This window comes from Argiope bruennichi, chromosome 5 (assembly GCF_947563725.1).
Source record: "Argiope bruennichi chromosome 5, qqArgBrue1.1, whole genome shotgun sequence".
Taxonomy (NCBI): domain Eukaryota; kingdom Metazoa; phylum Arthropoda; class Arachnida; order Araneae; family Araneidae; genus Argiope; species Argiope bruennichi.
Window position 1 is genome coordinate 77,440,591 of NC_079155.1, and position 27,697 is coordinate 77,468,287.

General features: G+C 27.7%; 2 protein-coding genes and 1 long non-coding RNA gene across 3 annotated transcripts; all 3 read left to right on the plus strand.

Moving 5' to 3' along the window:
- The first annotated feature begins 325 nt into the window (after positions 1 to 325).
- LOC129968128 (uncharacterized) lies at positions 326 to 7,626 on the plus strand. The gene is made up of 3 exons (XR_008784369.1): positions 326 to 797; positions 2,424 to 2,648; positions 7,257 to 7,626. It is a non-coding gene; the product is annotated as an uncharacterized LOC129968128 (long non-coding RNA).
- A 3,094-nt stretch (positions 7,627 to 10,720) lies between these two features.
- LOC129968303 (amiloride-sensitive sodium channel subunit alpha-like) lies at positions 10,721 to 13,242 on the plus strand. Its single transcript, XM_056082158.1, has 3 exons — positions 10,721 to 10,748; positions 10,857 to 11,721; positions 13,119 to 13,242. Exons 1-3 carry the CDS (start codon positions 10,721 to 10,723, stop codon positions 13,240 to 13,242), a joined length of 1,017 nt encoding a protein of 338 aa, XP_055938133.1.
- Positions 13,243 to 22,676: 9,434 nt separating this feature from the next.
- Positions 22,677 to 27,697, plus strand: LOC129968304 (amiloride-sensitive sodium channel subunit beta-like). The gene is made up of 2 exons (XM_056082159.1): positions 22,677 to 23,907; positions 27,537 to 27,697. Exons 1-2 carry the CDS (start codon positions 22,677 to 22,679, stop codon positions 27,695 to 27,697), a joined length of 1,392 nt encoding a protein of 463 aa, XP_055938134.1.

Consider the following 27,697-nt stretch of genomic DNA (forward strand, 5'->3'; position numbering starts at 1 on the left):
TGTGTAAAATTATTTAACAATTATTTTACTTTTTTTTTTTCCTGTTCACTTCACTTCTTTTCATTTTATTCTTTCGCGGTGAGATGTAAACAAAAAGTTGATTCAAATTCAAATGGATTGACATATGGATTAATTATTATTTCGCATGTTTCATTGCTTGTTCAACATTTTTTAAATTTATTATTTTTTATTTATAACTAATTTTATTTATTTATAAATCGTTTCCGTTATGAATTGATTTATTGTACTCTATTCCAAATAATTATCAGAATTGTTAAAATTGAACTCCTGTGAGAATTTTTTGTCACTTATTTCGTAATGACACTTATACTTTTTAAAATATAGTAATAAGAATGGTTATTCGTTTATTTTCCTGCAAACTATTTTGTATCCCAAACAATTTTTATATATATATTGAATGGTATATCTATGGTTTTTATATATATTGAATTGCTCATGACCTTAGGAAAGGTAAAGAGAAGATTCTCTGACCGATGCTGTTGTTTCTTCGTCATATATGATTTCTTTATAAATTGCTTATTTAAAAACATTTTGATAACATAAAAAATACAATTTAATTTTTTTAATTCATAGAAAGAATGTTATAAAATTGTTTATAAAAAACTTACAATGAGACTATGGAATTAAATGCAACAATCAAATAAATAAATGTGCATGTGATAAGTTTAACTTCTATGATGGTATAAAAGTTTTGATACTTCTCTATAAATGATAATGGTCTTTAGAGGATTAGAAGAAAACAGGATTAATTAGAAAATATTTTTATTGCAATAAAGGTAATTCTGAAAACATTGATTACCATTTGTATACTCAAGAGAATTTTGATACAGAATTTGTAAAAAAGTCAAAAATTACTATGTAAAACTGTCTGATCATGTGATTACCTGAAATCTTTTATAATTGATATATTGAATGAAAACTGAAAGTTATTGTATGAAATCCAAAAATTAGTTTCTAAATCATGAATTTGTAATTGAGGTGAAAAATAATTAAAATATTTTCTCTGGCAAAAATATTATCAAATTAACTGAACACAGATAAAACATTTATTAATAATTTGTAAAAAGACAATTAAAATTGTTACTTTCTGGGGATCTTTACTTTCAAAATGAACATAAATAGTTCAAATGGCATATGGAAAGTAAGTGTATAGCTATATTGGTATACTTGTTTGGTTGCATGGGCTTTGGAGTTGCTACATATAGTTTTATCAAAAAATTTGGACAGTTATATGCATATAAATTTTCAGAACTCTAATTTTCATAGAAGCTATTATTAAATGCCTTTAGAACTCTTTTTCATTTTATGAGAGTGATCCTAAACTCACAAATGGATTAATGATAACCATCAGCTTCATTCATCTTTTTGATATTCTTAGTAAAAATCTGTAGAAAAGAATTAATTGATTATTAGAAAATTTGCTACTCAAAAAGAAAAGAAAAACTATGAAATAAAATTAGATATCTCGAATTAATTACTCACAAACAGCAACAACAATAATAAAAAATGAAAAATTATGCAGATAAGTTATAAAGAATAAATTTAAAGATGCCCATGTAGTCATTAGACAAAACTTTATAACCTATGGATTTTACTCTTGCATTATCTTATTAACATTAGACTTTTTTTTTAAATTTCAGTTTTCATTAATTATATGTTTTATTATAATTAAGTAATTAATTTCTCTGATTATTTTTTTAATTTGTCTGATTATTATCAAATAAATGAATTTTGCATGGCTGTATTCTTATGACAGCATAATTTTTGTCATATGTTAAGTACTCTTTATAAAGCTGTAATGACTTTTGATGTTTTGCATTATATGAAATCTTCCTTTACTCACTATATTTTGTATCAGAAAACTATTAATCAATATGTAATAAATGTTCTTTATTTAAAAATAAATGTTCTAATAGACATATTACCATTATTGTCTTTCAGAAGTGTTGTAAAATATCTGAAGTAAATGTATGGTTTGATATATATTGTAATTTTATTTTTGTATTAATGCTAGAAATTACACAATGCAATTTTTCAATCTTATAACTCTTTTGTTGATTACTGATTAAAAATCGAATGTGAAGTATTTCTCTTTTGCTGTGCTTTTGCATGGTTATGTTTAAACATGATTTTGATAACTGATTCCCTTTAGTGAATTTCTATTTAAAAATATTTTTGTTTCCATTATGAGTTATTTATGGAGACAAAAATTTGTAACTTTTATTTTTGAGTTATGTTTTTCATTTTTCATATTTGTCATTCATTTTGTTTCCATTCAGTATTCAGTACCAATTATTCAAATAAGGAGCCTGATTTCATTATGTTGAAAGCAACTATTTCAAAATGAATTCTGTTTTGCATATCTGTTTATACTTCATTTCAATCTCTTTTTACTTTTTTAGGTATTTTTCATCCTAAATTTGGAAGACTTTCTTCATGCCCAACATTGATAAACCATGGGATTCGACGATTCAGTTGCAATGCTTGCACTTATTCCACTGATATTTCAACCAATTTGAAAAATCATATTCTTAAACATACAGGAGAGAGAAATCATAAATGCAATATTTGTGGAATGAAATTTATGCTGAAACATCATTTAAAAAAACATTATCTAAAAAAACATGGTATTTCTTTTTAAAGTAGTTCTGAAAGTGATGCTTTTTGAAATCTATTTAATCTTATTTCATAACTCTGCTGTGATGCGACAAAGGTTGAAAATTCATTATTAATATTTATTTCATTATTGCAATGCATATCTTAAGTTGTATGGTTATTTGATGTACAAAACAAAATAATTTATTTTGAATGAAAACACGTAATTATGGTTGCAGAAGATTATTTACAAGAAAGCTGCAAAACATAAATATAAAAAAGCTTTTTTCATTTTTTTAAAAGGAAAAATGAATACAAATTGTATTATTATTTTATACTTCGATGATAGTCAATATTTCTACTAAATGCCTTTGAGAATGTGTGAATACAGTATTAAAATAAATACATTATCTGTTTTATTTATTACATAGTTTTATGTGTTTATTTGTTCAGATTTGTTTAAGTGTATTAAATTAAATCAAAGAATTTCAAGCTCAAAAATTATTATGATATAATTCTGGAATTTTTAATTGCTTATCTGGCCACTACTTAAATGCAAGTGTTCAAGTAGACAAACTGGTTTTTTACATTCTCATTCAGTACCAAAACTCCTGATTTCAGATTTTCTAAAAATTGCATGGATAAAACATTCTTTATGAAGTTTCAATTATCTGTTAAAAAATTATAATTTATCCTTTTTAAAAGATATATTTTTAGAGTTGAAATTTCTTTGATCTTTAATTATCAGCATTGAGGATTACTTCAATATTGATTAATAGTAAATAACTTCTAATTATAATTGCATTCAAACTATTTTTGTAAACCACTGTTAAGGAAGAGATATCAAATAATTTTTATTTATTGAAACAGATACTTATCTGTTCAATAAACATTTAGAAAGTATAATTGATAGATACATTTTGGAATTATTGTTTATCTAAGTTATTGATCATTTTACTTTTTTTTTTAAGAAGTTTGTTCCAAAAATGACTTGCTTTCTTTAGTAAAATGTATACTAAAATTTCATGTTCTTTTGTTTAATTTAGTTTTTTCTTAATTAATTTGAATTTTGTGTGCCAGTTTTTTGTATGGAGCTTATTGTCTGGGTAAGCGAATGAAATATTAGTTATTTTTTACATTATAGTTCATTATTTTTCATGAATTGATGGATTTCAAGCTAACATTTTTCTTGAAGTGAAATACATTTCTTTGAAAGATATGTAATTCATTTTTAATGCTATTTAAATGTAATTTTTCCTGATTTCAAAAGATGGTTTTATTCCTTTTCAGTATAGTAGTTTTTCATTTTGTTTATTTCTGGATGTAATAATCCATTGTTTTATTTCTGGATGTAATAATCCATTGTTTATAGGTAAAATTTTAGAACATGAATCAATGGTAAAGAATTGAAACAAATAATAATAATAATAAAAATTGCAAGAAAAGTTTATTAATTTTAAATTAACATTAATTACTTAGTTAGCCATTCAATTTCAGCATCATATTCTCATTTATTGTTAACTAAATACCTTCGACAACCATCTGTTTCACCTGTAATATTAGTTGTGTTTAATTTCTTTAAATCTCTTAAGCATCATCATTCCATTAATAAATTATTTCTAAGCATCTGATTTTAATAGATATTAAAGTCCTTTATTGTAGTCCCCCCCTTTTCTTTGTTTATTTTGTAAATGAACCTCTAATTCTTTCTAATTATATTCAAGTAAACTATGATTTATAAATCATAGTTTACTTAATTATAACTTACTTAAGCTTAGAAGAAAATTATGTAATTAAATATTTGACAAATGGTTCAATCTTATTGCAACAATGAAGTGTGTTGTTAAAAATAATATTTTAAACATAGAGAAATTTCAAAGAAAAAAATTGTGTAATATTTAAATTTAGACAATATAAAAATAATAAAATTTAAAGTGCAGTAAAAATTATTTTTGTGCTATAATATTTTCGGATAGTGTTACAAAAAAAATGTTTTGTTAATTTTTAATTGATAAAAATTCTCATTTAAACTTCAAAAAATTTACTCTGTGGTGGGCATTCCTATTATCCAAAATATATTTGTGTCTTTTTTTTGGAGCTTTAAATCTAACAATCTTGTTTTGTAAATAGTTAATGCATTCATAGAGATTCATTCTCTTTTAATGTAAGTAGAGATATTTAAATTTTTGAATGGTATAAACATATTTTGCCATTCAGAATTCTTATATTTAATTAAGAATGTTAAGAACTCCATCAATAAATGGAAATTTTTTTCAAAATCTCAGGACTTCTGAAATTATGGGTTTCTACCTTGTAAGGAAATTTCATACATGAAATCTTAAGCTGCACGAAGGGGGGGAGGATGGTTGAAGTAGGATTGCTTAATATCTGTGAGCAAAAAAAATAATAATAATAAAAAACATGTTGATTTGAAATATTTTATTAAAACCTAAATGCTTTTCAGTGGCTTTCTCTTTATTTCAATTAACTTTTTCAAGATCAAATTATTTTTATTTTTTATTAAGAATAATGGATTTTAAGGAAGAATTGGGACTGATGTATAGATGGAGTTATTAATTGAAAACCTTGGCTCATGTTGTTAAAATTAAGAATTGGACATTTTTGAATTTATTTTTATTTATATATGTAAATATTGTTTTTTTCTAATTAAAATATTAAAGATAAGCATATAATAATATTTCTTCTCAACATTTTATTATTTTTAAGGTGGAATGTCACTTACTCTACCAAAAGGTTTGCTCCCATATTCTTCATTTTCAACTGTTACTTCTCATCGTTTCAAGTGTACATTCTGCCCTTATGCTACAAATTTTGTGACAAATTTAAAACGTCATACTCTAACACATACTGGTGAAAAGAACTATAACTGTCTTGTCTGTGGAATGAAGTTTACATTAAAACATCATTTGAAAAATCATTATGTGAAAAAACATTTTAAAGTTTAAAAGCTAATTTCAGTTCTCAACTGCATTATTGATTTATATTTATTAATATGCTTTTTAATTTTTTATTACCATCTAAAAGGCAATACCGTATTTTTATTATTGTGTTTAATTTTTTCTAATTAACAAAATCAGGGAAGATTTCAAATGAAATTTATTCTGTATACTTAACATATGAATCTGTTGAAAATATCTAGTTCAGTCACTTAATTTTGCTTTTTTTTCTACTACTTCTGTAAATTTTTAAAGTTTGGATAACTAGTATTGAAATTTTAATTTTATAAAGTGATGTTATCTTTTTTCTTTATTTGATATATCTATGATTATGCATTAATCTTATCCTATCAGTGCTAATTTATATGTTGAATTTTGCTCTTTATGTTCCTTTTCTTTCTTTCTTCTTTTTAAATGCTGAATTAATTTTGCAAGATTTCAGATTACGTGAGCAAATAAATAAGCATTGCTAATAGTAAATTGAATGTTTGTCATTATGTTGTATAATGGAATAATTGATTATTCACATTAAATTAAAAAAGAAATTAGAATATTTTTCATCAATTTTTTGACTTGTTGTGCTAAGTATTTTATTCTTCATTTTCAAATTAATGAGGAAGTTCATAGTTATTTTTTCAATATTTATTAAAATTAAGGTTTTACAATAAAATGTAAGTTTTCACATCTTTTTAATTTTGCATTGAAAATCTAATTTTTTAAAATATGTATTTAATTTTGGAACTATAGGGTTATTCATATCAAATATATCTATATTTATTTAAATTTATTATGTGACATATTAAGTACTTATGCAAAATTTTAAATATATAAACATAGATTTTTAGTATTGAAAAAATAATAAAACTTTCTATCAAATATGAGTTGGCTAACAAATCAAGAATTAATTTCAGAAACACCAAAGTAAAGTTTGTTTTTCTTTTATTTTTAATAGATATGTCAATAGAATAATTAAAAATAAATTGAAAAATATTTTGAATTGGAAACATTGTTTCATGGAATTTAAAATTATATTTTTTTAGAAACAATTTTGTTTACACTTTTTTTATAAAGTATCAACTAAACATTTTATTTTGGATAAAGAAATAACAAATGTTATGATGAAACAAATTTTTAATTTATTTTTCCTCCTTTAAACTAATACATAGAAAAAATTTAACTCTATCACGTCAAGATACATATATCAATTTTTCATGCAATTTTGCTATTTACATTATAAATGAATTTGAATTTTTTTATACTACTATAGAATTGAATTATATTTTAAACTGCATATAAATTAGTTTTGTGGCAAAAATATTTCATATGCATCTAATAATTAAAAATAGTTCCATGTTGGAAAATTAAAAAGATGTTTTGAATAAGAATATTTTTTTTAATTGAAAGATTAATATTGGAATTTTTTAAGACCAGAAAAATTACTTTATTAAAAGAAATTCCTAGAATTGGAAAAGATTGAAAAATAGAGGTTCTGTGTTTTGGAATAAAATAAAATCGATTGAATTATTTTATATTTTATTTAGATCCCAAATATTATTTGACTGATAATCTTTTACTGCAATTGCAATAATATGAATTCATTATTGCTAATTTCTCACTTTGATTGGAAATTTTTAATATTATTTTCTTGCGATCTTATTTGTATATATATTTTCCTTTTTACAGGATTCAGGATTCCTGGTCCGATTTCAATGGTATATTCTCCTAGTCATAATCGCCGTTTCAAATGCCCTTATTGTCCATATACTACTAATGTATCGACCAATATGAAAAATCATAGCCTAAGACATACAGGGGAGAAAAAGTACTCTTGTCCAATTTGTGGAGCAAAGTTTTTGTTAAGACACCATTTGAAAAGGCATGAGATAACTCATTTCAATACGTAATTTTTTAAAGGAATTGAAATTTGACTGTATATTATATAATCTTGTTGTTTGTGAATTATTCATATTGATGATGAAAAAAATTATATGATGATATATAAACTTTTCAAATTAGAAGTTTTTTGTTGATTGTGCTTTATCTTTACTTTAAAACCAACCATTTATTATGTGTAAAAATAAAAACATGTTTGCTTTTCTTGGTAATGTGTTATTTAAATTGAAAGTCGGTTTTATCAAGTAAAAGTAAGATGTACTCTCAACTGTTTGAGCCACTGTACATTAAATTGCAGTTTCTGCTAATGCTGAAGAATTGTGAGCTGAGGTTTGAAAAATGAAGTAAGGCCAAAAAGACCATATCTAAGTGGCTCAAAATTCAAGGTTATATTGCATTTCTCTTTTATTGTTTCAGTATTGGGCATTAGGAATTTTTACCAATTGGTCAGATTACCAATAAAATTTTATATAAGTGTTAGCGTGAAAGTAATTTACCCTGAATTTAGTTGAGGTAATTCACGGATTTTGTACCATTACAGTACGATTTTTCACTATGCCATTATTCATGAATTTGTGACAAAAAATTCAAATACAGCTGCATTGTATCATGTCCATGTGATATTACACCACATGACATCTTACTTCTAGGTTGAAAACTGTTTTTTCACGGGTTTCCATTTTGAATTTTTTAAAACAATAAAAGAAAACTCTCCTTGGTTACTTTGAAGGACTTTCATAACTTTAAGACAACTTTTGATGATAGGTAAAAATGTTAGCAAAAGTGATTGCTGTTGAGGGAGATTACTTTGAAGGAGATGTCCTTAATATTAACCAACAAATTGCTATATTTTATGACAACACTACTTTTATCGCGATACTTTTTATCACTATAATACATTGTCACTTTTGCGTTGTTTGTAAATTATTCCATTACGTTATTATAAAGGATTTAAATAATGTCATTTTATACCGCCTTTCCTGTGAATATTTAAATTCATATCGATGACTGTGATTTGTTACATATCTTGTATGATGTTCCTTAAACACTGTGTTGCTATCTCAGAAATTTTGATAGATTTTCCTTCTCTATTCCACTCTAAATCTTATCTAATCCGATCTAAATGTTCTTAACTATTTGATAGAGTTCATAAAATATACTGAGTAGGCAAAATAAAAGTATTAAAAAACACCCACATTTATTTAACTTCTTTTGTTAAATGTTCACTTTTAATTGAAATTCACTATTAATTACGTTTCTTCAATACGTGTATTATTTTCCAGCTGTTGTGACAAATTTTTTCTTACTGAAATGGCCCTTACGATTTTTTTTTTATTTTTGCGTTAGAAAAGAGACGGGGTAAAAACTTTGAGAAAGACATCTATTGTAGAAAATTATCTACTTTAAGCAGTCTGCATGTTTGATAAGGCTATAAATAATATTTATGTGAGTTAAGAAAAATAAGTATGCTGTACATCAAAAGTTATTTTCTGATTGTGGTTTGGCTTTTTTTTTTTTTCTTTCACCAAAATTTAATTACGCAGTTTTGTTCCAAATAAATTTATATAAGATAGTGAGAAAAGAATAACCAGAAAAAATTAAGTCATCTAGAATATTTTGACATTTTTAGAAATTAGGAATTTAAAAAAAAAAATAACATCTTTAATTTTAAAGAGTATTTTTAAAGATATTACTTGATGTACTTATATTTTAATATATATGTGTAAAATATTTCATAACACTAAGTGAATAATTCGCAAGAGTGCCTAATAGGGTCCACCATCTCCATTAAATAAGACATTTTTTTTTACACTCCTCCAAATTATTATTATTTTTGGAAAATTGACTACTATACTACTATCTTAAATTGTAGAGCAACATTTTTAGAATAGGATTTCTTTTTTAAATTCCCGAATTTTGATTGATAAAAAGTACCTTTTGCAGGCATTTTTTTCGTCTATCCTGTCTCTCTCCCCCACCCTCAAAGTCTAATTTTGCAAAAAGTAATGCATTTGTCGATGTGAGCATTTGCTAGTTATTCCTTTCTATATAATACATATTTAAGAGGAATTTCACTCAATTTTTTTTAACGAAAAGGTATTTTTCCAAGTTTTTATTTGTTTCAAATTTGTTCCTGATCTAAGAAATTTATGATAATATTTCATATATATTTATAATATCTAAAATTTTCTAATTTCAACTTTTTCTTCCAGTTTCATAGATTTTTATTCAAATACAAAAAAACTGGTGTTAAAACTTTTACCCAAAAACATATTCGTGAACAAATTTAGATGTCTGTTTTGGATAGCCGGCTCAATAACATAAGCCAATAAAATTGTTGTTGTATATTCTTTCCACGTTTTTTTTATGACAATTCGATTTGATTAAATTCAAATTTAGATTAAGATCGCTTTTAAATTTAATATTTCTTAACTAAATGAAGTCGGGTTTTAAATTTTTTTTATTTGGGCACCCATTGATATATAAAATACTATGAGCAGACATATAAAATTTAATAAAAATTAGCATTTTTAATCCATTCTAATAAATGAAAATTACGTGTTTGAGCATAATCAGAGCGTTTTTTTTTTTTTTTTAATGAAAAACAGTTTTAATAAAAAAGATTAGCTGGCATGGAATTAAAAAACAGTCACGATATCATTTGTAATATCAATAAAAGATTTTGGTTCGTAAATTGAAACGATGAAATTAAGATCATTGTTAATTTCCAGATTTCTTTGTAGAATTTTAGACATATGAGTGCTTGGCAACTAATTACCATAGCAATTTCAAAATAACGGGATTTTTTTTCTGTTAACTTTATTTTTCGTTGTTGGTGTGCTTTTACTTCTTTGAAAAATACGACAGTGAAAAGAACATATAATGATAGCATTTTTGTGTATAATGTTTTATGCATCTAATTACGTTCAATCATCAACATAATAGACAATGTACTAATTTTTGATGGAGAAATAAGCCTTTATGCTTATTATAAAATATATATATTATTTGGCCAATTTTATCGTATATTAATATATAAATTGCGATAAAATTGCTGTTTTTCTCAGTGAAAGTCATATATTAAATTTACAACATAAAATTTTAGCATTTAAATGCATAAGACAAGAAATGCATTTATTAATAAAAAGCTACAAAGAATTCGATACTCAATACTATATTCGATGCTATAAGGGCTGAAACTTTGCTATTTATTAATACTAGAAAAACTTTGTTGTATATTTTGTTTTTCTATAATGGGGCATTATTTCAGTTTAATCAAACGTCTGTGGATTTTGATTCTTATTTTTTGCTTCGTTGGAAGCTTTCAAAAAATAATAAAATTCTTTTATTTATATTTAGAATATCCTGTAATTATAAATATTCAAGTAGATCATAAGCAAAATTTGGAATTCCCTGCTGTAACTGTTTGTTATCTCAACAGAATGAAAGAATTGAATGATATGATAGAAGGATCAGAAGGCAGACCTATCCTGATTAGAGGATATAATAGTTCTTCTTCTCTAGTTCTTTCCGAACGGAGAGCAGTCCAGAAGTCTAAGAAATCAGAAAAGCTTGAGCAAGATTCAGCAGTAAAATTTTTAAATGTATATTACAAAATGTCTGAATTGGAACGATTTAGAAAAGGAGATCATCCAGCCGATTTCGTACAAAAATGTATTTTTAATGGTAGATTTTGTTCTGAAATGAATATGTATAATTACACCAACTTTCGTGTTGGGAACTGCATGACATTTAATAAAGGAATTCCATCTTCAAAACCTTTGCAAACAACAAAGACTGGAGTTGGAACTGGTTTGATTTTGGATTTAAAATTAGAAATAGATTACTATTTATCGTTTGCTCATACAATAGGAGCCAAAGTTGTCGTTCACGACCCCAGTGAAACGCCAAATCTTGAAAAAGAAGGCTTCATTCTAAGTCCAGGATATGAAACGGTAATTTCTTTGAAGCACTCTGTCATTCGCAGATTACCAGCTCCATACAAAGATCAGTGCTATGATTACAAAAATAAGGTCAATCCAGCTAAGACTAGCAAACGTCTTTGTATTCGAGACTGTATTCAAGGGCAAACTTTTGCTAAATGTGGCTGTATTGATCTCCCATTAACTGCAATGAATGATTTGAAACCTTGTGATGTGATGAACAAGACAGAAATGAAGTGCTTGTACGATGTTCTTACAAATATGTCTCGAGTTGGATTAGATTGCAAATGTCCTCTACCGTGCACATCCGGGTTTTACAATGAGATGATATCAAAGGCGCACATTCTTCAAAAAATAGTGCTCATGAAGGAAAATAAAACTTATATTCATAGCAGAGATTTAAAATTTATGGGAGAAAATCTCCGGATGAACATTTTCTACTCTAACTTACAGGAATTCTTTTATGAACAGAAACCCAAGTGGCAAGAAGTTGAGCTCTTTTGCTATTTGGGAAATCAATTGGGATTATGGGTAGGGCTATCGTTTGCAGCATTTTTTCAAATCCCAGAAAAGTTGTTGTTAGTTTTAATGCGTTTAACTTGTTGCAGAAGTCGCATTGGGGTATAGTAAATTGCTCGTTTGAAATACATTCATTTGTGAAGATATTTCTAACAATTTCCTGGATTTTATAATCTCTTAATCGTCGTGTTAGCGTGTTCATACGGGCATCGATCGCAACATTGCCTTTCAAACTTACAAACTGAAATGAAATAAGTCAAACACTCGACATCATCGACATAAAAATTACACATTATCCAGAAGCATATCAAGAATTTTGTTGAATCATTTAGGCAGTACTTTCCTCAACAGGAAGTTGTCTTCTAATGAAACAACAATTATAGAAAACAGTTAAGGAATCAAAAAAAATTTCAAATTGATATAAGTGAATAAAAAGTCGATTTTATTTTGAAACGGAATAAACAAAAAAGAAAAAGGCATTTTCATATATTCCTTATATAAAATAATATAGTATATCTCTATGCATTCTAGCAATTATTGGATCATGTCTGTTTATAATTTCTATATACATTAACATATATGTTATATATATGTATTCCTTCCATGAAAATATCCAGGGAGTGATCATTTTTCAAACGATTACTGTTATTTATTTATGTTATTTTGTAGATTTTCCCTTCATATCAGAACTTTTTTTTTAATTCATTGGGCTTGGAAAAGTGCATTTTTTTTTATTGTTTCTAAATTTTTTCATATTTGTTTTAAGTTTTTTATTTTTAGAAGTAAATAAATAATTTTGAAAGTATTAATTATAAAATTGTAATCTGTCTCTGGCAATTTATAGAAAATAATTTCAAAATTGTTAAGAATAAAGTTTCTTAAATTTTTGCAACTATTTTTTAAATAAAAAATATTTGACGTACCAGAAACATTTCGATGTGACTCCTATGATGAAAATTAAAAAGAAAAAAAAAAGGATTTATTGATATCTAACGATTGATAATTTAATAATTAATTAGTTGATAATTAATGTATAAATTTTAAATAAAGATAATTATTTAAATTTTGTTGGAATTTTTTTAATCAAGATTCTTTTTTACGGTTTTTTTGCTCACAAATACGGAAGAGTATAGATATTTTAAAATAAATTCTGTGACAATTTTTTTATGTGTGTATGTGCGATCTACAGCTCAAAAATTCCGGTTTTAAACCCGAATCACATGGAACTTCTCACAAAATCTGGAACAACTTCGAACACCCACGTCTCTCCGACTCCTCCTTCGACGGCCCTCACTGCTCTTCTCTCTTCTTAAAACAAAAATCCCGCATTTTATTTCCTTCAAATCTCCATCTCTGATATTCTCATTTCTGTACTTGAGTTCCTTATCACCCAATATAGCTGCTCAGCAAGGTTCCCTCAATGGTATCTAGTTATCTAGTCGATTGTGGGAATGTCTGTTCATGACCCATCTTTGTAGCTGACCCTTCCCAAATGCGTGTTAATTATATTCAATTCACAGCTAACGCCGGTAAAAGTTCACCTGACTTCAACACTTAATGACAACGATTGCTGGTGATTGATCGTTTCTCGAAGATTTGCAGAGTCCCTTCATAATGGAAAAAAGTTTAACATCTAGATGTTTGACGTTCTTGTTCCTTGAAGATATGTTGGATCTGTTTGAAACGACGAAACACACATCTGCGGTCCTTTATCTGGATACAACAAATGACCAGGCACAATTACTCTATTGTGAAGAGGATCACCATATTGCGGTCCGTAGACACTTAATGATGTGTGGGGAAACGGGTTACATTAAATCTGGCCGGAATGCCAATTACCATGGGAGGGAAAAAGAGGAAACATTACACCTTTTAAATTTTTATACAAAACTCTTGGATAAAATTGGTCAGTTAGAAAATTTTCCACTTTCCTGCAACTAGATCATTATAACAACTGTGTTCTTTTATAATGATTTTTAAATGGTCTCAATTAAAGCTCCGTGGAATAGAGGTATAGAACTGAATTTTAGTATTCTTCTTCGGAAGCAAATTCTGTGTAATCTATTATTATTCATTAAATATTTCTTGATGAAGTTTTTATGTACTTTACTTTTACTCTAATGATTTTTTCATACTATTTTTAAAACTGTTTGATAATTTTTTCTCTTATTTCTTTCGTAGATCTATTTTAATATAAATAAAATTCATTATATATATATATATATATATATATATATATATATATATATATATATATATATATATATGTATGTATGTATGTATGTATGTATGTATGTAATAATATTTTAAACTCTTAATTCAATCCAAATTAATTTCCAAAACTTTATCTTAATTTATAGCCTATCGTAACTTCATTCTAAAATATTCTCTTATTTCTTGATCCAATTCCACTTTCGGTCTAATTAATCTCTTTGTAAAAATAATGCTCCATCAGTACTACGTATCAAATGAAAGTGATATCTTCTGTACCGTTCAAAAGGTGTCAAAGGTCACACGTGTATTGAATTGGCGCCTGGCCAGAAATCCTATGTTATATAAGACTAGTGATCATTTATTCGGCCCTTTTTGCCTTCTGTGTTTTGTGCCGCACTGCGTCTTCTTGTTAATAATTATGCTTTCTTGAAATGGATATTAAAACGAAATTAAAAATACCAAGTCTCTTCACTGCTTTGGACCTGCATTCTACTTAAACCAAAAATAATATTACATATTATTTAGTCGACAGGGTTCGAAATTCATTATATATATATAATTTTGCAGGTGCGTGGCCAAAAAGAAAAAAAAATTATTTCATTTCGATTTACTTCACCACGGGAGCCATGATTCGTACAGAGGAGAGACGAAGATAAACAGACGTTGGTTCACATCGCGATACAATAACGAAGTGCCAGACATTTTTCCCTTCATGATTTTACTATGAAATTCTGATTGATTTCTTTGACACGTAAGATAGGGAATAATAGGTATCTTTAAAAAATATTGTAACTTTAAGGATTTTTATCGCTTTGTTCCTGGTGTGGGAAAAACGAAATCATCAATTTTTTAAAGTGTGTGTTAAAAATAATTAAATAAAAAATGGAATGGATCAGGAAATATATATATGTTTCACATCTACTAAGAAATTAGATTGAATGCAATCAAATTTAGCACACTTGTATAAAAACATAAAAAGGAATACTGTGTCGTCTTTTCAAAGTTCACAAATTGATTAAATATTCAATTAATTAGAAATTACAATATTTTTTCAATTCTTTTTTACACGTTCTACTATTCTATTTTATCACTACATTTTAAAAGTTTTCATTTATTTTAAAATGCCTTTAGACTATGTTCGTATTGATCTTAAACTAGTGATCAATAAAAAGAACTAAGTGTCAAACTAAGCTTAGGTCAGTGATTTAGACAGTAACTTTCTTACACTTCTGGATTCGTGAGCAAAATTTTCAGTGCTAATATAACAAACATTAATAATTTAAAGAGGAAATTAGTTATCAGTGGTATACAAAAGTCCTCTGGCTCAATAGATGATTTAATATACATCAACTAGAACGTAAGGATTTATCCAACTCTCGAGTTCAAATTTTTTGAGTGTTTTCTCTATAATTCATATAATAGAAAGTAAAAATCAAAATGAAAATTGTAATATTTTGTGATCCATTTCAACATGATTTATCTGTCATTTTTTATAAATTAGAATTTTTGTTGAATGTAATAATGTATAAATATAAATAAGTAATTGTTCATTTTGTTGTACAAGACTATCGCGAACCAATCCAAATTCATCTATTATTTGTAACGGTTATTGAACACAGCGAAAGCTAATCTAATTACTTTGAACAATAATTTCGTTGCAATTCTAATAAGTTGGAATGTTCCATAAATTTTGAATTTAAATGGGAATATTTTAAAATTATTCTGGATTTTTTTTCCTTTATAGAAACATTTGTTTTCGATTGTGACATGCTTTGGTAGCTGTTTTTACAGAAATTGTGTTAAAGATATGTTTCGTAAATTGAGCGCCGTGAGAAAATCTGTATCTCGATCTAAGCCTTATTACTTAAAAAAAAAATACATATTTTTAATATTTAAACATTTTGAATAGTGTAACAGTTAAATAACTCTACTATCTTCCCTTTTGATACAACAAATAGCATTACTTTATTAACATCAAGGTATATTTCCCATGATCTTTCTTGGGAATCATTATTAGATTGTATTCTAGATGAGTGTCGTGTATTATTCGTGTTCGTGTTTGTTTTTATCTAGTGAAATGGGGAACTTAGAAAATAATTAAATAACTGTTCTTGAAACTTGTTTATTATTTTTATCTATCTCATAATAAAGTTATAAAGAATCTCGTCCCTCTTATTAGGATTTTATTTTAAAAAGGTAATTTTTATGATTCCTGTTATATTTTTCATGAAGCTCAATATTTTGCAATTTCGGACACTATAGTTATAAGTTTAATCGACTGATGTATTCAGGATTCATGAGTTCTTATCGCTACTAATAATAAAGATGAACATTTATATGCGTGTGTTGACTCTATTCAAACTTGGTTGTTTAAATCTACCGCTACTAACTTTGGTCGGTATATGGCCTTGGAGCAATATACACCTCGAAGCGAATTTTCTTTTGTGTGTGAAATTGCAATTGGAATTTTAATTAATTAAACATTAAGTTGAATTTTGGCGTTTTTCGGTGATAACTTTTGAAAATGTTATTGTGAAAAAATTAATTTCTCACTATTGCATTTAAATGCACATTCTTTTTAAAAAATCTTTTTTTATGAAACCACAATAATAAACGATTTAACTTTTCATAAATTTTGGTATTTTTTTAAATATATTATTTTTAGCTAATTTCCAGCCCTAGATTACATTTTTACTTTAAAATTTAAAACATTTTCATTTTTCAATAAATATTTAATCGCATTTTTTTTTCTCCTTAACTATTGAAAGCTAGGAAAAAGGAATTAGTTTAATATCTGTGTAGTCTACAAGACAAATAAAAAAAGTTGATTACAACATCATAAAGTTTAGAAGATAAATGAATGGCACATTTACGTTTTCAATAGCGCTATGATATCATGGGAGTAGTCTTCATTTGGAAGGTTCATCTACACAATGAATAGAACACACATAAGATAATTAAAATAATTCTACTTCAATGATAATTTGATGAAATCATGGATATGAAGTAACATCTAAACAATTTAACTGAAATTCAATATAATCAGTATCCTCGGTGTACCAGCTGGTCACCAATGACGACTAATATGAAATAAAAACCGCTGAAATCAATAAGGTTAGGACTTGGAGACAATTTCTTTGGTTTTGCCAAGTATGTTAAATAAATAGATACTCTCACATTAAGAAATTGATAGATGCTTATATTGTTTATAAGCTTCTCTGGACAAATACATGTTTTATTTTAGTAAGATTACTAATTTTTTAGTGGTTATCTATTAAACTGATAAACTGATACAGGAAACAGTTCGAATTGATAAAGGATTAAGGTCATCATTCATTCTTGATGTATTAAATGTTTCTTGCGCCACAAACTATTTTCATTTATTTTATTTATTCTTTCGCTAATCTTTTTTTTTTTTTTTTTTTTTGTATATATGTCCTAGAATTTATGACTTAAACGCCAAAAGTCGATAGAGCATGCTGAATCGAATAATATTCTTTCTGCATTCAACATTTAGTGATAAATGGAACCTAGAGTCGAAAATCTAAAAACATTGAACAAGATGCAATCACAGGGATGGAATGTTTGGTGCACCTGGTGAATACAGATTGACCTAAACTAACACAGATTCTATCTCCGTGACTGTATCTAAGAACAATATGATTACAAATCAATAAGTATAGTTCTAACTTTTCCCAAAACCCATTCTTGAGCATTTCTGATTTAAACGGATTTTTCAAAACATTGTATGTCTTTTCTTTCTTGTATACGAAAGAGAACGTAGTGTTACATTTTTAAAAATTATAACTCGGAATTTTGATGAATTCTGCACATTTTCTGTTTTCCTAAGTAGAACGAAAGCGTTTTAAAATTTTCTTTGTCTCTTTGCGAGCAAGATAAATTTCGGGAAAAGGTGGCTGCATTATTTTTGAGTCCAATTTGTTTCTGCTAAGCATGTGCAGTAACGAAATGCAAATTTGTTTAACAGCTGCTTTTAACTGAATTAGAGACTGAACTAAAGCCCTGTTTCGGAGATGTTAAAAATAGAATTTTAATTTTGTGGCAGCCGAGAATTTAAAAATCAATAAGAAAATAGAGGACAATTAATCAGACGTAAATATTTAAATTATAGCAATCCTTTTACTGTAGGAAAATTTGAATGAATATTTTTTATAATTACTTCATCCATATTTTTTAGCAAATGAAGAAAAATCTGAAAGGTTTCCATATTAAGTATGGTTTGATATGGTCCATATATGGTGTAAATTATAACTAAGAGAGCTTCATAGAACAGAGTTTCTTAAAAATTGCCAATAATTGTGTTCATATTTTAAAATATCACAGTACACCTGTAGATATATTTGTTCAGAGAAATTAATAGTATATTTTCTTCTTGACAATCCTGTTACTATATCAAAGCCTGAACTCTGCTTTAAAACAGGAAACCGCTTTAACGGCCTTCCAACTAGTTTTTCGCATTATCTCTTTAAAACGTATTATCTACCCTTCATCCCCATTTCTCATAAAATTGTAGATCACTTGCAAGGCCGTGAATACCGGCAAGTACTCAGATTTTTATTTTCAGTCTAGCACACAAGAATTTTATGGTTTGTAGTACAGTGGGGAAAAAAACGGGGTATGTTATTTAGACGCTTTTTTTCCCCTGACCAACTGAACCAAAAGTTGACTCAAACTACAATTTAGTAACAAGATCATATACCAAATTTCATTTATCCCAATCCTTGCATTTTTTGAGATGCAAAGTTTAGATTCATGCAAATGTGCAGATCTACATACTGATGTTTTAGGTGGATTTTGATCAAAATTTTGCAAAAATTTACAGTTTAGTTGTTTAAACTATGTACCAAATTTTATGTTTCGAAATTTTCCCTTTTAAAAAACGTTTACCTTCATATGAAAGTATAGATAAACCGATTGTCAACATTTTAACAAAATTAGTCCAAAAATTTGTGTAAATCTGCAGTAAAGATGATAAATCTGCTTACCAATTTTTATCTATCTAATAGTTCGGTCTTTCTAGTTAATGTTTTCAAGTGTATTTGGATAGTCAGATAAACAGACTTTCTGAGAATAGATTTCATTCAAAATTAATAGAAATCTAAAACTCATGTCTATATAAATCTAAATCTATGTTTCATGTCTGTCTGCCTTTAGGCATATTTGAATTACCGTGTTCATAAAGAAACAGATATATATAATTTTTTAAAAATTAGTTTTTCGCTCTGAGGAAGGTTCATCAAAATATCGAATTTGTATTTTTTGATTATTATAATGCTTCCTCTTTTTATATTTATTATATAAATAAGTAAAATGTATGGAAATTAATATTATTTATAAAATAATTTATTTAGCTATTGATTCTATTTCCCCTTATATTTGAGTATCAAAAAAAGTTATTTTTAATAATTATTACGGCATTAATTTTGACTAAGTCTATTTCATTCTTCCAAATTCATTTCTTCTAATGTTGTTGTTTCTAATTTTTTTGTTTGTTGCTATTGCTTGTTTCTATTTTTTTTTTAAAGTCGTTATAATTCAGTTTTTATTGTGACTTTTCAATGTATTGCTGGCATCAGCTTTTATTAGTTAAGCAAATTTTCCTAAAAAAATAAAAAGAATTTTGAAAAATTAATGAATGAAATGATGATAATCATTAAGCAGATTTTCATCAGATTATGATAAAAATCAATAATGTTTCATGTTTTATAGAAATACAAAAAGGCCGAGAATTTTGTAATAAAAATGTAAAAAGTGGTCTATTTTGTTATAAACGTTTGTTGTAAATTATTTTTATTTTGATATTTTATTTAAATCACACATGAAGAGCCTCTTTCATTTACGGCTGTTGAAAAAGCCAGTATCACCATGAAAATCCTTGTCTTGATGCAGTATTTAATAATGCGAGTTCGCAAATTGTACAGACTAAGTCTATGGTAAAGGAAACCAATGTGCTCTGATTGGTTTAAGCCTTGGCATCTTTTTGACAATGTTTTGCACTCATAATAGTGTAGTTATCGCTTATTTGGCTCAAACCTTGCAAAACTGTGCCAAACTGTTTCCGATCTTTGTTGATATTCTTGAATACATTCCTAAAATATGTGTTACAGAAATGCAAGAAAAAAGTATTCAAAAGAAATGTATAAAATATTTATATATTTATAAATCTTAATATTAAGTTAATAACAAATATCAAGATTAATAATTAGATTGTTAATAACTATATGAATCTAAATATCATAACAAATATAGCACATTTTCTGATAGGCATCTTATGGTAATAATTTGAATACGAAATTAATAAATAAATATCTCCTTGTGTTATTTTATTTTGCATGAATATTCAATAAGAATTATAATGATTTCTATGCCATTTAATGTCATCTAAATATCTTAATAAATATAGTATATTTGCATATAAATATTTTATGGTAATGCTTTTAACGTGAAAATTTAATTTAAAAAATTGACCGATCATTTCCCGTAAAATAAAAGCTTAATTTTCAAGTCTTATTTTAATAATAGTTCACAGAAAAATTGCTACCTGTGCTAATTCTTTATTTACAAGATCTGAAATACGAAAAATCTCATTTTCATCTATTCTCATCAATCTCAATTATTTTATAATTGTATTCCTCTGGAAGATTTAATTTCTCCATTTTGAAAAATGGCAGGCAAAAAAGTACGTAGAAACTAAGCAATGCAACAGGGTTGCAGCAGCTACAGCATAGAAAGTCTGTGCGAAAGAAATCGACCAATCAGAGCACGTCGGTATCCTTTGCCATAGAGTTAGTCTATACAATTTGTGAACTCGCTTTAATAATTGATAATAAACGTACAATTATTTACTTCCTTCCATAGTTTCAAAATAAATTGCTTTTTTTAAAAAGCTATAATGATATGACTGATTCAGCATTTTCATGAAACATTTGACCAAAATGGATATGTAAAAAATAAAAATTATTTAGAAATCTCAACCAATTTAATAACTATCCTTGACAACTATAATAGCGTTCTCTTACTGTAATTGCCAAAGTTATTTTTTAAAAGTGATAGAGGTTATATGATGGTGCTTTTCTTCAAGTATGAATAGTAAAATTTAATGTGACAAACGGTAATAAATCTATCAATAAGAAATACCTAAAATCCTAATTTCTTTAAAATATTTATAAGTGATAACTAAAAGCTAGGTTGAAATCAAAAGTATTATAATAATGTGCTCAATCATAAACCTATCTGTTGCCAAGATGAAAAAGTGAATTCTGAATGAAAAAAAAGAGGATTACTCAATTACACATTTATGAGAATTTTAGAATGAAAATTGCTATACTCCAGAAATGTTCAATGTCATTTTTGGCGGAATTTTTTGTTTTGTTTTGAATGTAATGGAATGTTAAATTAGATAAACAATTACTTTCTCCATAGTACACTAATATTTCCAATTTGTACCAGATTGTTATTTATTAAAAACAAATGACGCAATATGAGGAAAATTGTGTTATTGCCATATACTGTTCATTCCGTCGTATTCAAGGTAGGAAAAAAATATTTCGTAGATTAAGCATTTAAATGCAAGAGTACTTTTAAATTCATTATTTAGATAATAAGTACTTATTTAGATAATTTTCGTTCTACTGCAAAACATCTATTGACGTAAATATCCTTTTGGATGGTGCAATACCCATTTTGATGGTTTTTGTGATACGTACAAAAGATATACAAAGATCTGAAACAAGACATCAGCGAAAATATATATCTGGCTTCATATTTGTTATAGATAAAAAAGGATAAAATGCGAAGAAAAAACTTCATTTTGTCATATTTAAGAATGAAAGAAAAGTAAATGTAATTAAAGAATGTTCATTAAAGAATGTAAGAAAATGTTTTCTAAAAGTGGACGAGAGAAACTTAATATGGCATCAGTGTTATAAGATCAGTTTTGTGTTTTGAAATTTAGCCATTTTCGGTTTTTATATTCTGCTGCAAAGTTTTTGACAAATTATATATATATATATATACCTGATTATATGGACATTTTATGAAAATATACAAAATGTATTCTTCTGAAACTAGACATGAGTAAACAGATATCTCTGGTTTCAGTTCTTATTATTTAAAAAAATAGAATTTACAAAATATGGAAAAGAAAATTGAAACTTGACAAATTAAATATTTAAGAGTTTGGCACTCATTTGATTCTGAATAAAAGTGAGAGGTGCTGAATATGACATCAGTGTCATCAGTTCAGATTTGCGCTGCAAATTTTCTGAAATCGAACCATTTCAGAAGTGATTCACTTAAACACCGTGTCAAAAGGAATCTGCGATTCTTCAATAAATATCCATTTCGAAATTCCAGTTTCAACAAAAAGGTTAATCGCAAAATTTCAGGTGTCTTCAGTGATTCTTCTATTTATGCTGCATCCCAGATTAGTCAGTCTTCGTTATTTTTGAGCAAAAAAATATGGTTCCTGATTCTTGTTACCAGCATTTTTGGAAGTATTTACAAAATAAAAATGTACTGTGAATTGTACTGGCAATATCCAATTGTTATAAGTTTGTATGTTGATCAAAATTCAAGATTAGAGTTTCCTGCTGTAAGTATTTGCAATTTAAACCGAAAGAAAATAGATAGGGTACCTGTAAAGTTAGGTAACGTAACAGGATCACCCCTTATATTTTCCGAGTTAAGAAAACTGCGGTTTTGCAAAAGGGATGGAAATGGTACCAAGTTTCGAGATAACAAGCATGATGTTATATTAAAATCCTTAATGAAATATTATGAAATGGACAAAGAAACGAGATTTCATTTAGGAATAGACCCTACCGAATTCGTAAACGAATGCACTTTCAAAGGCCGATTTTGTTCTGGAGATCGATTAGATTATTTTGATAGTTTCCAATTCGGCAACTGCATAACTTTTAACAAAAAGCTCCAAGGAGTGGAGACTTTGCACGTCACAGAAATAGGTCCCGAAAATAGCTTGTTTCTAAAATTAAGGTTATCTCCTGAATGGTATTTAGATACAACTCATACTATAGGCGCCAAAGTTATTATCCATGATCCATCAGAGATTCCAAATGCAGAAGAGGAGGGATTCGTTATTATGCCCGGATATGAGTTTTTCGTATCTCTGAAACAAAGTGTTGTTCGAAGATTGCCTGCTCCCTATAAAGACCGATGCATAGATTACAATAATCAAAATCAGAATTCCGTACATAGCAAAAACAGTTGTATCAGAACATGTATCCAACAACATAATTTCGCAAGATGCGGTTGCATAGATATATCTTTGGGAGTGATGACAGATTTGAAATCCTGCAATGTTACAAACGAGGAGGACGCCTGCTGTTTGGATTATGTCCTAGATGATATGGCACGCAATGGATCACCTTGTAACTGTCCTTTACCATGTACTTCTGTGTTTTATAACAAAGAGATCTCGAAATCCTATTTGGTGCCTGAAGGAGTACCGACGTGGAAGAAATCGAGTCTCACAAATATATTTCCTTTCGAACAACCTGGTGAAAAAATACTTAATGATCTTATGAAGAAACTTTTCAAGCCCGGACATCTGAGATTGAATGTGTTTTATTCGAGTTTAGAAAGACTGGTTTATGAGCAGCGACCTAAAATTGCTGTGTCTGAACTGCTTAGCTACATAGGAAATGAATTAGGCTTATGGCTAGGAATATCAATGATGATATTGTTTGAAGTTTTGGAAAAAATGGCATTGTTTTTAAAATGTATATGTATATTTGTTAAAAATTTTTTTTATGAGCATTGAAAATTAAATTCAGCTGTTGAAGTTAATATTACTAATTAAGATTGTTCTAATTTCCCAGTATTACTAATTTTTCGAGATAGTATTAGTTTCCAGTAATTGCTAAGGTTGCCAGCACGTAAACATTTTCTTTACGTGCCATCAAATCCTGTAGATTGACTCTTCTTTCATTGTTTAATATATAATAGACAACGTGGACCGAGGGTAACGAATATGATAAACTAGTAATCTCAGTTGACCAGTTGGTTAGCTGAGAATGGATTATATTTGATTTCAGATAAACTGTTCAAATATAACGAGTCCATGATTATGTCAAACTATTGGTCATTAAAGTCATGTTATTTTAATTTTCTTTCTTAAATTCGTTTTTTTTTTTTTTTTTGTACATGAATTTTCCTATAAGGTTCTATAACACTAAGATGCTATTGCCCATGACATTGTAGCTTATTAAAAAAGCAATTATTTTCATAAATTAGATGAATATGAGATTAATCTTTTCTAATTAATTAAACTATTAATCGATTCCTTTGACTAAATTAATAGGAATTCACATATTGGGATAGATTTTTTTATGGTCACTATGTATATATTGTTACGAAGTTTCCGGGTTCGTTTGGATAGTGGAAGTTATATGGTGTGGAGGACGCTCAATCAGCAGGCCGCAGTAGAAAAAAAAACAACGACGTTTATTTACACGAAGACACACAGGACAGCACAAAGACGGCAACTATATACAGCATAGAGAAGACAATTATCTTCAGCCGAGACGTGCACACAACAAGACTCTACTGCAGACAGTAGCGCACAGCTTAGTTCAACACTAGCTTGACTCCGTCTCTGCTCTGCTAATCTCTGGAAGACTCGTTCTTCACCGTCAATTCCGACTACCACTACTGGCAGCTGCAGGCTGCCTCCTTTTATAGGTCTCAAGAGACGGGGCTAGAAGCCTCTCAATCAATCAGGAACGTTCGAGGCGTATCTCGGTTCCTAATGGACGGATCGGGAAAATTCTCGATGTTTCGGGTATAATCTATTTTGGCGCCAAAGATGCCAAATTCGTCGCCAAGTAGCCAAATGGTCGCCAAGTTTATCGCCAAGCCCTGGGACCTCCGACGCGACACCCGGACTCCGTCCAATACAGATGACTGTAAAACAGTTTTTCTGATGATGGAACCAACTATGCTGGGAAGCAGCATTACAGATTCGTAACAATATATATATTATATACCAAGCTTGACATCTATACATCAAGCGGCTTGGCTTGTAGAGCTCCAATACATCCAGACACACACACGTTCATATTTACAGTTATTGAAACAATAACTATTCAAAGTTACATTAATTTAGGAATTTTGATACATCTTTCTCTATAGGATAATTGAGATATTAACGAATAACATGTAATGTTTTGTATAGAAATTTGTCATTTAGGTTTGACTTAATCAGATAAAACGAAGATAAAAAGTTGTCAGAAGATTGTAACTAGAAAATATAAATCTAAAAAAGGAGTGCGTTTGAGCGCTTTAAAAATTATAAGTTTCTATCATAAAATATATATATAAATATTATAAAAACTGATAAATTTATAACGAGAAACAAGACTTTATACAATGATCTTGTTATCAACTTATTACTTATCTTGAGACGCAATGGACGTCTCAAATCTCATTTGCTTTTCAACATTCAACAAAACGAATAATTGTATAAATAATGAAACAAAAAGATTCCCTGAATTATTTGCATATTTATTCCATGAATTATTTACTTACATATGACAGAACTTAAAATTACTCTCAGAAGTATTGAATTCGTCAAGAGATAAAAGAAGAATCTACTTCTTCACTATAGTTCACTGTATTACAGAATTATAAGAATGCTCTTTATAAGTATTAAAATAATTAAATAAGAGTTTCAGTAAATGAAAGTGCTCGAAATAACAGCTGGAAAAAATGATTTAAAACCAAAAAAATTTATTGGTTTCTTCCAAAGCTTCGATGATGACATATTTTAAATAAATTTTCCTCGGATGGTATCTATCACGCTGATCATAATTGTTTTATTTTGAATTTCCTTTTAAAGCTTGTTTTTCTCCTGGGAACGGTAAATGATATTTCAGATTTAGCAGCAATTTGCTGAAATTTGAAATAAATCTTAACTTTCTAATTTGAATTAACTTTTTGCTGAAATGAATCTTGCTATGCGTGCAGCTTTTATTGTAAAAGTTGTTCTTTTTGTAATATATTAATGATTATAAAATGATAGAAATTATGCTTCTTTCAAGTTTAAACTGATCGATTAAGATCTCCACAGTTCATCGTTTAAAAAAGTGTTAAAATAGTTTAGCGATAGTGAATGAGCGAAGGATAGAACCTGGGACCTTGTGGTTCGCAGTCCAGTAACTTAACAATTATTCCAAAACGATCGTTCGTGTAGAAGAGTTGTTTACTGGCTTATAAGCTATTCACCACAATAGGAAGACGCATATTTCAAAGTTTTATTTATACAGATATATTGAAAACTTGTCAGACCTATCAAAATATGTCAAAATAAGAGAACAGATATTGCATTTTGATAAGACAAGAGACTGGCAATAAGTCAATGTCTATTAGACGCCTTTTCGATCAAAAAACAACGTAGACATTTGCAAGCTATCACTAATCTTCGCATACTCACAATGTATTCTTCAAATTCTCAACAAGGCGGTAAGAAAATATCATTTAGAATTGTCCATCTTTAACACATTTGTGAATCTCGATTTCAGTACTTCTCAGTCAGTCATCAAACAGGAGTTTAATGATTGGAAAAAGATGGAATGAAGCAACTGAAGGAATGGATTAAATCAAGTAATTGAAAGATTTGATTAAAAGAAGCAACTGAAAGATTGAATTAAATGAAGCAACTGAAGGTTTTTCATTTTCTTTTCTGCAGTCTTTAAAGATCAATTTGGATTTCTAAAATTATGTACATCTTTCGATATGACAGTTGGTACGTCATTTTCTTTTGATACTACAATAATTCACACGGTATTGTTATTCGTTCGTTCCCCGATTTTTCAAAATCGCCAGAATTTTGTACGGCTTACTGTAGCCACCGGTGTTTGAGCAGTGTTTTCGACATCAACATCCAATTAAATCGATTTTTCTTCAGTTCCAAAATCTTCGATAAATATCAATACATATCGATTATACACAATTGGAATTGTTATTTACTCCAGAATTTGCAGTTCTACTTTTTCACTAACAATCTCTTCTTATGTATTTTCACTATGTGTGTATATCTATGCAAATCCATCAAAGTGCATATATTCCAAATTCCATCATTATGTTTATATTAATTTCATTATAAGAACTATAAACACGAACTCTCCATACATTATTATCATAATACAGGGCGATAAAAGCTGCAGATGAACTGCTTTGTTAATAAAAGCATTAATATTTTTTAAAATTTTGATTTTAATGCGCTATGAAAAATTTCAAATCAATTCTCAAGCACACAAGATAGTTCAAAAACAGTTACGATATCACTATTTTATTAAAATGCTATTTTTATAAATTATCTCATTTAAAGTTAATTATTATATAACTTAAGTTACTTTATGCGCCCACACCTCAGAAATGAGTATGAGAAACTTCTGGTATGGTGGTTGGTTCTTGCCACCTAGAATGGGTATAGAAATGGTGTGGAGACGGCTACACCTTACCAATGACAGGATGCAACTTCCGCGGGACCGGTTGTACCGTGGCCGGTGA